This window comes from Toxorhynchites rutilus, chromosome 2, assembly GCF_029784135.1.
Source record: "Toxorhynchites rutilus septentrionalis strain SRP chromosome 2, ASM2978413v1, whole genome shotgun sequence".
Lineage (NCBI taxonomy): Eukaryota > Metazoa > Arthropoda > Insecta > Diptera > Culicidae > Toxorhynchites > Toxorhynchites rutilus.
This window is the reverse complement of record NC_073745.1, coordinates 30,593,511-30,606,298: the sequence shown is the minus strand read 5'-3', so window position 1 is coordinate 30,606,298 and position 12,788 is coordinate 30,593,511. Positions and strand designations below refer to the sequence as shown.

At 38.0% G+C, this 12,788-nt stretch overlaps 1 protein-coding gene across 8 annotated transcripts in view; it reads left to right on the top strand.

Moving 5' to 3' along the window:
• Window positions 1-12,788, top strand: part of LOC129764998 (insulin-like receptor) — a 551,253-nt gene that overhangs the window by 429,595 nt on the left and 108,870 nt on the right. For all 8 annotated transcript variants that reach the window (XM_055764732.1, XM_055764729.1, XM_055764735.1 and 5 more), the window contains 2 exons: window positions 3,540-3,829; window positions 10,220-10,348. In XM_055764732.1, coding sequence (XP_055620707.1) covers window positions 3,540-3,829; window positions 10,220-10,348 — 419 coding nt within the window. The remainder of the gene's footprint in view (window positions 1-3,539; window positions 3,830-10,219; window positions 10,349-12,788) is intronic.

The following is a 12,788-nucleotide window of genomic DNA, read 5'->3' as shown; positions in this document are numbered from 1 at the left end:
TTCGATCAATATTCATATGTGACTAAACTAGACCTATGCTACTAGAATCCAATCTTCCCGCAAGTTGGAGTTTTGCTTATTGGCTTCAATTTAATATATCGATCATCTAAATCGGTTCAGTAGTTCAAATGTTATGATTTTTTGCAGAAAGTTATTTTTGGACAAATGGGGAAAAATGATTTTTTTTGAAAATCATATCTAAAAAACGAAAAAATAGCAACCCTGATATCGAGATATGTTGTGTGAAAAATCCTCAGCTTTCAAGAAAAAATATAAAAATATATAGCGCCCTCTAGTCCAAAGTCATAAAAAAAATAAAAAACGACTACAATCAATAATTACTAAAATATAATTATGTTTTTCGCAAGTTAAATATTTTTTCATAAAAGGCTAGGTCAATTTTATATGTCGATCATCTAAATCGATTCAGTGATTCAAATGTTAATAATTTTCATTTCATTCATTTCAATGATTTTTCGGACCACTTAATAACTTATGTGCTGTAAGTGTGTTTAAATGTTTCAACGATCTACACATACATACATACACATACATACACAAACATACGCGTTGTTAATTTTTATAAAACACAGTATTTCTCCGTTGATATATTGGACATCCACCAAGGCTTGCGGTCTTGTCGTTTTTATTTTTAAAAAAATGCAGTGTATATTTTCCATCCGCCATGCAAGGCTATACAAGTTTTAGACCACCACACGGCCATGAACCATGTCTGTCGTAACAATATCGAACAGTAACCCATATTTCGTCATAAGCAGACCCGAAAGCAAATGTAAGTTGTTGAAAATAGAATGAAAATTTTTATTCGATGTTGTTTAAATACATAGGTTGCATAGTCCTGACCCTAACTTAACTATTTTTCAATAAATCTCCTTGCATTTCAGCAAAACAATCTTGTCTAGAACAGAAAATAATTATCAGAGACAATTTTCGTTCAAGATTTTTCCTTACCTGCAGAGAATGCAATTGTTCATTAATTGTGAATAACCGTATCCTCTTTTTCGTCTGCAATGATGTCAAGGCATATGGTGAGTCAAATATTTTTGATGTGATGAATAGATGTGATGAATGTTTTACAGATATGTCTGTAAATTTACAAACATATTTGTAAATCTGGCATCTCTGGTGGTCTGAGAATTTATTGCAAGAAATCGCTTGAAAACATGCAAGAATTTGCTTGAGAATGTAGTGGATTGAGTCCGCACCACTTAGGGTATAACCCATCCATAGTTTTTTCTACTCTCGTCTGTTGCTATAATTTCAAAACGGACGGAGCATAAGTGTCTTTCTGTATCCACAAGCACTGTATTTGGATTTCAAGTGAACGATTCATGCAGTAAAAAAATTGTCGTCGTCACATCGGTTGCTCATCATCGACGTCACGAGTAAAAAAGCACATTACAAATGTGCAATCCATCTTCTTCTGTAGGAGCATTGTACCACTGCGACCATTAGTTTGTGATCTATTGTAGTGCACTCCAGTTTACTACAATAGATCAAACTAATGGTCGCATGTGCAATCCATAGTTCCATGTTCGGTTTCAGACGCCAACCGCCAGAATTTATTTTCCAGTCACTAGTTCCAGAAACCACATTTATACACATGCGTACTTGAGATGATTGATTATCCTGGTCCCAAGATGAATTCCAGAGTTCAGTTACAATCCAGATATCGGTTCAAAATTCAAACTCTGATTCTGGGGCCATGTTCCCAAATTCGAAACGACAAATTCAAGCTCCCAAACTTGCGAGTTTGAATTTCAAAATTTGAATCGAAATCCAGCTTTATGGTGAGAAATGTAGATTCCACATTCAGCTATTAGATATCATATACCAAAAGGGTTTTTTTTGTATTGTCATCAATTGGATGTATTCGTTGTTCATTCAAGCAGCAAAAAACCAAAAATACGCAAACGCGCTGATGTTTCTCTAACATTTATTTCTAGTTCACGTAATGGAAATATATATGTTGGTGAAGATACCAATAAAAATATACCAATAACTTCTAATCACAACTGACATTTTTTGTAGCCGATGGAATGACAGTTTTATCATTTGAATTAGAAGCAAACCATCCTACGAGAATATTCTGAGGTGGTGGAGTCTTGGAATTGACCCATCTGGTCTTGGGAATCATTTGAAATTTCAAGAAATTTACGAAAATGGTCCTTAGGCTAATATTTTTTTGGAGGCGATGGATTTCGGGATCAGATGGGTCAATTCCAAGACTCCACCATCTCAAAATATTCTCAATGGATGGTGTGCTTCTAATTCAAATTATAAAACTGTCAATCCATCGGCTACAAAAAATGTCAGTTGTAATTAGAAGTTATTGGTATCTTCACCGACATGAAATATATGTGTGCTACAGTAATTCATTGTGATCCTATCTCTTGATAGTCGTGATTTATTGAGCCATCTGTAAACAAATTCATTTGTTCGCTACTGACTCATAGTTCATTTTGAACTCCCTTATGATTCGTTCCGATACGTTTCTTGGGCTGATTATTTTGGAATAACAATTACATTTGGACTTTGTTTACTTACTCGCGCCGACCGGATGTTTGTCAGTATTTCAAAACGATCTCGATGACTGGAAGTCACTCACTCATTCGCACGCTCGAAGCAACAAGTCCTCAATTATGATTATGAACCCGCCGATGATTGGCGGCGATTACACCGCAGCAGATTTCCAAGTAAATGTTCAACTGTCCCTTCCCACACCGCTCTGTCCAATCGCTGCTGACGAGGCGCCTAATGGCATAAATTACTCCCTTTTGTGTGTGAGACCTGTGAGAGTTAATTTGTCGAGTGGACTCAGCTATCAGCGCGCGGAGTTTACATTTTATTAGCCTGTGGCGCCTCCTCCTTAACGTTTCGAAGCAACGATCGACTCGTAGTGGTGGTCGTGGTGGTGGTCGTGGTGACGGTGGTGGTGGTACATTTCGCCACCACCAACCCAACGAACTGGCCACTGACAAACGTCGGCGGAATCTAAAACGTCAATAACAAGTACCAGTCGCCGTGCGGTCAGTCAGTGGTGGGACACCATTCAGGAGGAGGCATGATCATCGTCATCATCATCGTGATCGTCATCGTCATCGTCTTCACCACGCGTACAATAACAAATATTTTGTTTTTCGCTTCGGGCGCGACGATTGTTATTTATGAATGCCTCTCGAGCACGCCTCAAAACTCTGATAAGCAAAGCGCGCAAGCGTCTCTTTCCCCCTCTCCCCCAAACAAAGAAGAAGCACTACTACCCCACCGATATGGATGGGTCTCGTAGTCGAACGACATGTGATTCATTCATGATTCCCTGGCCTAGCTAGCTATGGTTGGCGCAATCTAACCTCGACGTGGCGTTGCGCCACTGTTTAACCCACAAAATGGTCTCCCCATCTCTTGCGGTATTTCCCGACACGTTTTCGTTATCATGATTTACTATGTTACTCACAAATAAACAACTGGGTTCACAGTTTCTAATTTTCCTTTCCATGGTTTTTTTTTCTTCACAGAGGTATGCGGCAGCGTGGACGTGCGGAACAATCCCACCAACCTGGAGCGGCTGAACGGATGCGTCGTGGTGGAGGGCTTCGTCCATATCCTGCTGATCGACAAGTACACCGAGGTGAGCTTCGAGAACTATACCTTCCCGCTGCTGACCGAGATCACCGAGTACCTGCTCCTGTTCCGGGTCAATGGGTTGAAAACCCTGCGGAAGCTGTTCCCCAATCTGGCCGTCATCCGGGGTGGTTCGCTGGTCGGTGACTACGCGTTCATCATTTACGAGTTGATGCATATCGAGGTAAGGGAGCCGTTCAAAAATGGCGGAGAGTTAATGCGCTCTCTTAGTAGCATATACATATTTTTAGCGCTTTCTTTCCGTCGTGTATTTTTTTTTCTCTCTATTCCCGGTGTCGGACAGTCTCTTGGTCTAGTGTAGAAGTGGAGATGATTTTTGGGTCTGGGACCGGACGAGCGCGCGCGGGCACAATCGGGGCCGACTTCATGATGATTCAATTAGAAGAACCATATTTGTTCCGAGGGTTCGTCAGCTGGTCGGAATGGAATCGGTTGAATTTGTTACGATACTTTTAATGCCGTCGTAAAAGTTGTTAATTTTGTCACATCGTTCGGCTCTAGTTGTTATTGTTTATTTATTATTGCGCTTCGTCTTCGCGGTCTCTCCGACCCGCACACGCGGTTGGTTCCGAGACGTAATGTTTCTGCTGCTTTCCTCTTTCTTTTTCGAAATGAGATATAAATTAATTGCTGTGTGCTTGACTGTGTCAAATGTAGGATTTATATGTTTTTGGCTAGAGCACTGCATGTAGGTCGATGAATTATGGACTAGTTCATAATTCTAATCACTTGAACCTTATTTTTTACCGTTACAAATTACGAGTTTAGAACTGGATGTAATAATTAGCTGTCATAAATTTTGACTCGTAATATACTACTAATGTAAAATGCAGTAAAGTACCGATTATAATTCTTAAAGTTACGATCTTCAAAGTAACAAATTTTAATGCCAACAACAAGAACAGGACAGTAGACAAACGTTGGATTTTTTCGACGGAATTTGCGCATCGTATTTCTATAAGCCTTCACATTCATTTGCGAGGTTTTTGCTTATTTTATATACAGGTCGGACTCGATTATCCGGAGTATTAATTTTTTTCACTCCGGATAATCGAGTCATAAAAAACGAATTTTCTCTCGGTAGACGTAATATAATTATGAATTGCACTTATTTATTAAACGGTTTTATCTAGGTTGACCCGTTTGTATGTTTGTAACTTTGTAACTTTGTAGCGCTGTACCATATTAATAGAAATTTAACCCCCTTTCTGTTGACCGTTTGATCTGACATTTTGAACACATCTTTATCTCTGGTGTAATTATAAAACTGCGTATTCCTTGATCTTGAGAATCCAAGATGGCGGCCGCTACAAAATGGCGGATTATGTACATATTTTCTCAAAATCCCATCAATATGGGTTTTCCCAAAACCTCATCAATATGGGTATCGAATTATTTATGGAAAATGTAAATCAAAGATGGCGACCGTTACAAAATGGTGGATTACAAATTTTCTCAGAACCCCATCAATATGTATATCAAATGAAAGGAATTGACTAGTGATGATATACTGTATTCTATTAGTCAAATCATTTTATTTGATACCAACATTGAGGGGATTGCAAAAAATACATAGTCGACTATTTTGTGGCGGCGATCTTTTCGAATTTATGTTGTTCATAGGGTAGTGAATTCTCCAAATTAAGCCATTCAGCCATTTTTTGCGGCGGTCAAATTGAATGTTACAAGATCATGGAATACGCAGTTTTATAATGACAGTAGAATTAAATGTATGTTCCAAATTTCAGATCAATCATTCAACAGGAACAGGGTCAATTTTCTATTAATGTGGGACAATCCTACAAAACACTCAACGATACATACAAACAGGTCAAGCTGAATGGCAGTCAAGGCCTTTCATGTAAGACTCATATTGATGGGGTTGTGAAAAAATACATATGGCGCTATCTTGTGGTGACGGCCATTTTGGGTTTACATTTTTCATAAATACTGCGTCAAGCCCTTTCATTTTCACCCATATTGATGAGGTTCTGATAAAATATGTAATCCGCCATTTTGTAGTGGCCGCCATCTTGGATTCGCATTTTTCATAAATAACTGCATTCTACTAGCCCAGCCCTTTCATGTGATACCTACATTTATGGGGTTCTGAGAAAATATGTAATCCCCCATTTTGTAGTGGCCGCCATCTTAGATTTGCATTTTTCATAGATAACTGTATTCTACTAGTCAGGCCCTTTCATTTGATACCCATATTGATAGGGTTGTGAAAAAAATATATATGGTGGCGGCCATTTTGGATTTGAATTTTTCATAAATAACTGTGTTCTACTAGACAAGCCCTTTCATTTTCACCCATATTGATGGAGTTCTGAGAAAATATGTAATCCCCCATTTTGTAGTGGCCGCCATCTTAGATTTGCATTTTTCGTAGATAACTGTATTCTACTAGTCAGGCCCTTTCATTTGATACCCATATTGATAGGGTTGTGAAAAAAATATATATGGTGGCGGCCATTTTGGATTTGCATTTTTCATAAATAACTGTGTTCTACTAGACAAGCCCTTTCATTTTCACCCATATTGATGAGGTTCTGAGAAAATATGTAATCCCCCATTTTGTAGTGGCCGCCATCTTAGATTTGCATTTTTCATAGATAACTGTATTCTACTAGTCAGGCCCTTTCATTTGATATCCATATTGATAGGGTTGTGCAAAAAATATATATGGTGGCTGCCATTTTGGATTTGCATTTTTCATAAATAACTGTGTTCTACTAGACAAGCCCTTTCATTTGATACCCATATTGATGGGGTTCTGAGAAAATATGTAATCCGCCATTTTGTAGTGGCCGCCATCTTAGATCTGCATTTTTCATAAATAACTGTATTCTACTATTCAAGCCCTTTCATTTGCTACCCATATTGAGGAGGTTGTTGAAAAAACATATAAGGCGCCATCTTGTGGTGGCGGCCATTTTGGATTTGCATTTTTCATAAATAACTGTTCTTCTAGTCAAGTCCTTTCATTTGATACCCATATAGATGGGGTTCTGAGAAAATATGTAATTCGCCATTTTGTAGTGGTCGCCATCTTGGATTTGCATTTTTCATAAATAACTGCATTTTACTAGTCAAGCCTTTTCATTTGATACCCACATAAGCTATTCAATATGGAATTATTATACAAATTATTCAAATTTTCCGAAAATCAAAAATAAAATAATCCGGATAATCGAGTCTAGAACTCCGTATAATCGAATCCCGGATAATCGAGTCTCCGAATAATCGAGTTCTGTATTTTGAAAGTTCAATGATTTCTTGATTCAACAAAACCGGAGAAACGTAGTTTTCTTGATACATATTTCAGTGCAGATAAAGTGTAAGTAAGCTGAATGCTTGCACTAAGCGGCGCAAATCATTCACGAAGCAGCAAAAAATTGCAAATTAACTCTCAGCAGCCTTAACATTAATATGTACTATTGATTGCTCGCTGTCTATAGCGATACTGAAACTCTGAGGTTATTGAATGTCCAAGTATTTTTTCAGAACCTCTTTGCAAAAATACGTCTCTATCGTTCACAAAGACGCAGACGCATATATGCAGCGGAGAAAATGTTCATCTTCAGTTTCAAACCGAAGAACACGGCTCTCAAATTCGGCTTGAAGAGCCGCTGCCCTTTGACATCACTTATAATCCAGAAACAATGCTTGGATTCGCGAAAATTGAAAGATCGATCACAAAAAGTCACCAATAAGTCCGAACACGTTCCTACACCCAAAGTTAATTTTTAGCACATGTTCTGGTATCTCGATTTATTACATTAAATGAGCTGAAAGATAACATAAAATGTTCTACTCCCCAATACATGTATATCATTTGTATAATATATATGCTAGAGCCAATATGAGGGAGCGAAACAGGAGACACATTTAAATGAAAGCATATGAGAGCTTTTCGTATGGTTTGACAAATACACGGCCCAGACAGAGAAAGATATATTCTCGTTCATGTTCTTTTTTATCGTCTTAGCAAACACCTTCCAACTTCATTTTATGATGAGGTGTAATATTATCACGCTCCTTTATAATAGCGCAGGCAGCTATATGGATAGCGTGGTCGCGTAAAGGAATTTTGCATTCCAGCCGGCCTTGGTTCGATCCCCATTGACGTAGTATGGACTTGTTTTTTGCACAATCCCAAATGAAAAGAGAAAAGAAAACAGAAAGAGATGTCTGCTCGCATACATACAAACCATTTTTATGCTTTCAAAATAGCTCATTTTTTGCGCATTTGACTCTCATGCACAGGAAATGGCATCTTTTCTGCCAAAGGTGACATGTTTTCTGCCAACGCTAGTTTGGGTGTAAATTCACATAAGGGCTCTCTCTCTCTGGGCAAAAACGGCGTACGGCGAAATAAATAGATGTGTCTCTTCCAGCATGAATCTGTTGTGTTGTATCACTGAAATCACGGAGAATCATATCCTCTAATCTATAATCATAAGATCTATGCTGACGGTTTTGTTCATTTGACGCGGCAAAACGGGGAACGAATACGAAAATTAGATTCACATCAACAGCTTAGTATCAGTAGAATTATTTTACTCAATTGATTACTCTTCTCCGCTGCATATATGCGTCTGCGTCTTTGTGAACGATAGAGACGTATTTTTGCAAAGAGGTTCTGAAAAAACTACTTGGACATTCAATAACCTCAGAGTTTCAGTATCGCTATAGACAGCGAGCAATCAACAGTACATATTAATGTTAAGGCTGCTGAGAGTTAATTTGCAAATTTTTGCTGCTTCGTGAATGATTTGTGCCGCTTAGTGCAAGCATTCAGTTTACTTACATTACATCTGCACTGAAATAATGAATAAGAAATCTACGTTTCTCCGGTTTTGTTGAATTGAGAAATCATTGAACTTTTAAAATATTAACATATATATACCTGTCCCAGCTCTAAGGGAGGGTGGCTGCCATACAAACGAAAAACATATTTCTGCATTACTCGGGAATTAATCAAGCCAATGAAACCAAAGTTGGCATATGAAGTTTTAGGGTGCATAAAATGTTTCTATGGTGGTTAGACACTTCTCCTCTCTCTTAAAGGTGGAGCTACTAAACTAATGAAGCACAAATATCTTCAATAATAAATATCAACAAACTTTTGCATAACTCGTGAACTGATCAAGCAAATGGGGCCAAATTTAGGATCTAAGGGTTTTTATGTACGAGAAATTTTTCTATGATGGTATGACACACCTTCCTCCTCTGGAATGGAGAGGGGGTCTCATAAAAATAATACACATATTTCAACCAAACATGACAATTGAAAATCTTCGGAAAACTTTGAAAAAAAAATGGAAAAGTTCAAAAAATTCAATTCGCATTTGTTCTACAATTACACATTGACAAGCGTTGTTGTTAGTATGAAAAATTTATTCCATGTAACGGAGAAGCATGTTATTTGCAGGTGGATGAAAAATCTTGCACGAGAACTGTGTCTGATAATAATCTGATATTATAATGTCGAGTTTTGGGAGAAGTGCTAGGAATTTTATAGTAAAAGGTAATTTTAAAGGTAATTTTTTTCAATCAATGAACAGTTTTAAAAAATATGGATCAAATCAATTACATTCTTGGAGGCAGAGTCAATAAGTCGGCTTACTCAACAATTTCCGTCGAATTCGATCAAATTACCTTTTTTTTTGTCGGATCAAATAATGTGATGGCATTTCTTACCATTTCTTGGACCAACTCAATCGAAGTTATCTTTCGCAAATTTTAATCGTGCTTGAAGATACTTCCGTGCAAGCATCGGAACCTTTCTTAGGTTTCTGTCGATGTGCTGCTCCTCGACAAGACGTCTCTGAACTGTTCTGCAACTAACGGCCAAGAATAACTCGTCTCTAACTTTCGTTGGTGATAGCATAGATTCGAATGAATCTATCATATGCTTCTCGATTGGAAGAAGCCATTAGTCATGGGTCTGTTCGAGTTTTGTAGTTTCTATTCCCGTTTGGGCCCCGGAAGAATCTCGACGAAAACGAAGATGTTGATAAAATTGTAGGAATCGTTTAGGGAATAATAAGTCAATCAACACTTTAACGCACTTTCTTTTCCCCCACCCTTACACACTCACACTCTCTTCAGAGTGTCATAAATTCTTCCAACTTGTCACCTGTTGGCTTAAAGGGCCTTTGTTTGGCCCAAGAAGAGCAAAGATTGGTTTGCGTTTTGGGGATAATTTATCGGCAACACTTCTAAAATTAGCTCCCATTTTGGTGGAAAACCTGACGGCGTGCCGTCGTTCCGTGAATTCGATCCGCCACTATTCATCGGATCATTTCGATGACATTAATGTGACCCTCGAGTGGAATAAGTGCCGACATTAGAGCCGTCCTCCCCTGTTCTCCCGATAGCTTGTGTTGGCCCTTCAATACCACTCTTATCATGGAGTGGCCTTTTCCGTCGAAAGAATGAAGCCGAGAATTTTCCGCCTTTTTTGAACCCATTGATTTGTAGGCAACGAAAAGAGCAGCATACTAATCTATTTTGTTTCTTATTCTTTTTTTTCTCTCTCTAGGAAATCGGTCTAAAATCGCTGACAAATGTCGTCCGCGGGGGCGTTCGCATCGAGAAGAATCCCAAACTGTGCTTCGCCAACACCATCGATTGGAACGCGATAGCGCCAGGCTCGGAGAACTACATCAGGGTAAGTGTGTTTGTGCGCATTTTTACGTTATGTTTTGTTTTGGTTTTGTTATGGTTGTTTTCGCAAATACGAACCAATACCCGACACGCGATTGTTGTAAGCAGGCAGGACAGGTATCGCGTATCGTGTGTCCTTAATCCAATTATGGTGCAGCGCCATGCGCCTGCCAGCTAGTCAGCCAGTTGTCTAAGTAGGTGGATTGCACGTCAGATTTTGTACGGCCTAATTTTCTATCCTGCGACTGAGTGGGGCTTCCTTAGGATAGGTTCGGTCGGAGAAGTGGAATGATGAAAGTAGCTAATTCGCAGTGCTCCAATGTTTTCTGTTTATTCCGTTAAATTTATGATATTATGATTCAAAATGGCTTGAAAATAGTCACAATATTTTAGCTACAGTTCAAATATTGGTACTTCTAAATCTCTGTCACATGTTTATACTTCCGTACAAACGAAGATTGATCTTCACATCCTCAACCATTCAAAGAATTTCTTCCGACAGATTGGTGTGATTGAATGTCCGTCAACTGTCAATAACTAGTCAAAATTGAGACGTTACTACGACTCTGTGAAGCTGTAGAAAGATGCGTATAAATCAGAGTATTAGAAATAACTTAAGGAATATACTATTTTCGGGTTCATTGGAAGATTTAGTTATAATTTCTCAATCAAAATATTGCTCTTAGAAACCGATTATAACCGAAAGTACAACGCAACAATTTCTATTATTCGTTCTACGAATGTTAAGTTGGTTCTTCACTTCACCACGTCTCGCTCAAGGCAGTCACACGGTATAAGGTCGAGAGCTCAAGGATTTGTTGAGACCATGGAAACACGACTTTGACTGATAATTCGTCTCGATTGCTATTGTTGTTGTCCATTGTTATAGCGAGCAAAGGAGAACAAATCCAGGGATCGCCTTGAGCTATTCGATGTTGTTATAACTTTACTAACTGCAAAGTTGTAAACAATAGCGTAATCGAATCAACGAATTGGAAAACTTGAACAAATGTAAATAAAGCTGAACATAAAAAATATCTGAGAAATGTCGTGCTTACAACAAACAAACGAGTCGAGTAATAGAACATTAAAAAAATCAAAATTTATTTATTAATTTTAGTGATTGAAATAAAAAATAGGAAATAATAGAAAAAATGCAACCCAGAAAAATTAAGCAATAAAAAAACATTTGTTTGCAATTTATTTACCTTTATTTATACTTCTGCAGTCACAAAACTGAACAAAACAACTGAATATTATGGATCATAATCAGATCAGAAAAATACAAAACGAGTAATTGAATACTATTTTGAAATAATAAAACTGGACACAATGAAGACCAATAAAAAAAAATTGAAGTGAAATTTAGATGTAGATTCGAGTGTTTGAAAATTGAAATTCTTTATGGTTTTATATAAATTTGAAAATAAAAATGGTGAATCTATATATATAAAAATGGATTTCTGTCTGTCTGTCTGATTCTTATGGACTCGAAAACTACTGAACCGATCGACATGAAAATTGGTATGTAGGGGTTTTTGGGGCCGGGGAAGGTTTTCGTGATAGTTTGAGACCCCTCCCCCCTCTCTGAGGGGGGCTGCCATACAAATGAAACACAAATTTCTGCATTACTCGAGAATTAATCAAGAAAATGAAACCAAATTTGGCATATGGAGGTTTTAGGGTGCAATAAATGCTTCTATGGTGGTAAGACACTCCTCCCCCCTCTCTAAGGGGGAGCTGCCATAAAAATGAAATACAAATTTCTGCATTACTCGAGAATTAATCAAGAAAATGAAACCAATTTTGGCATGTGGAGGTTTTAGGGTGCAATAAATGTTTCTGTGGTGGTAAGACACTCCTCCCCTCTCTCTGAGGGGGGGGGGGGCGCTGCCATCCAAATGAAGCACAAATTTCTGCATAACTCGAGAATTTATCAAGGAAATGAAACCAAATTTGGCATGTGAAGGTTTTAGGGGGCACGAAACGTTTCTATGATGAATACACTCCTCCCCCCTCTCTAAGGGGGCTGCCATACCATTGAAATACAAACTTCTGCACAACTCGAGAACTAATCAAGCTCAATTTGGGATGTGAGGGTTTTTTGGAATAAGAAATGTTTCTATGATGGTATGACACCCCTCCGTCCTCTGGAATGGAGAGGGGGTCCCATAGAAATGTTACACAAATTTCAACCAAAAATATTCCAATCAAACATGATAATTGAAAAGTTTCGGAAAAGTCTGAAGGAAAAAGGGAAAATTTGGAAAATTAATTTCCCTTATGTTCTACAATTACATAGTGACAAGCGTTGTTAGGCCATTTGATGTTTGCGCTAACGAAATATCTTTATCTTCTTCTATCTATACCAATAAAAATGAATTGCCGAATATGTTGATGAGAGCAAAACTCGAGAGAGGAATTGTCCGATTTAGGGCTGTCTT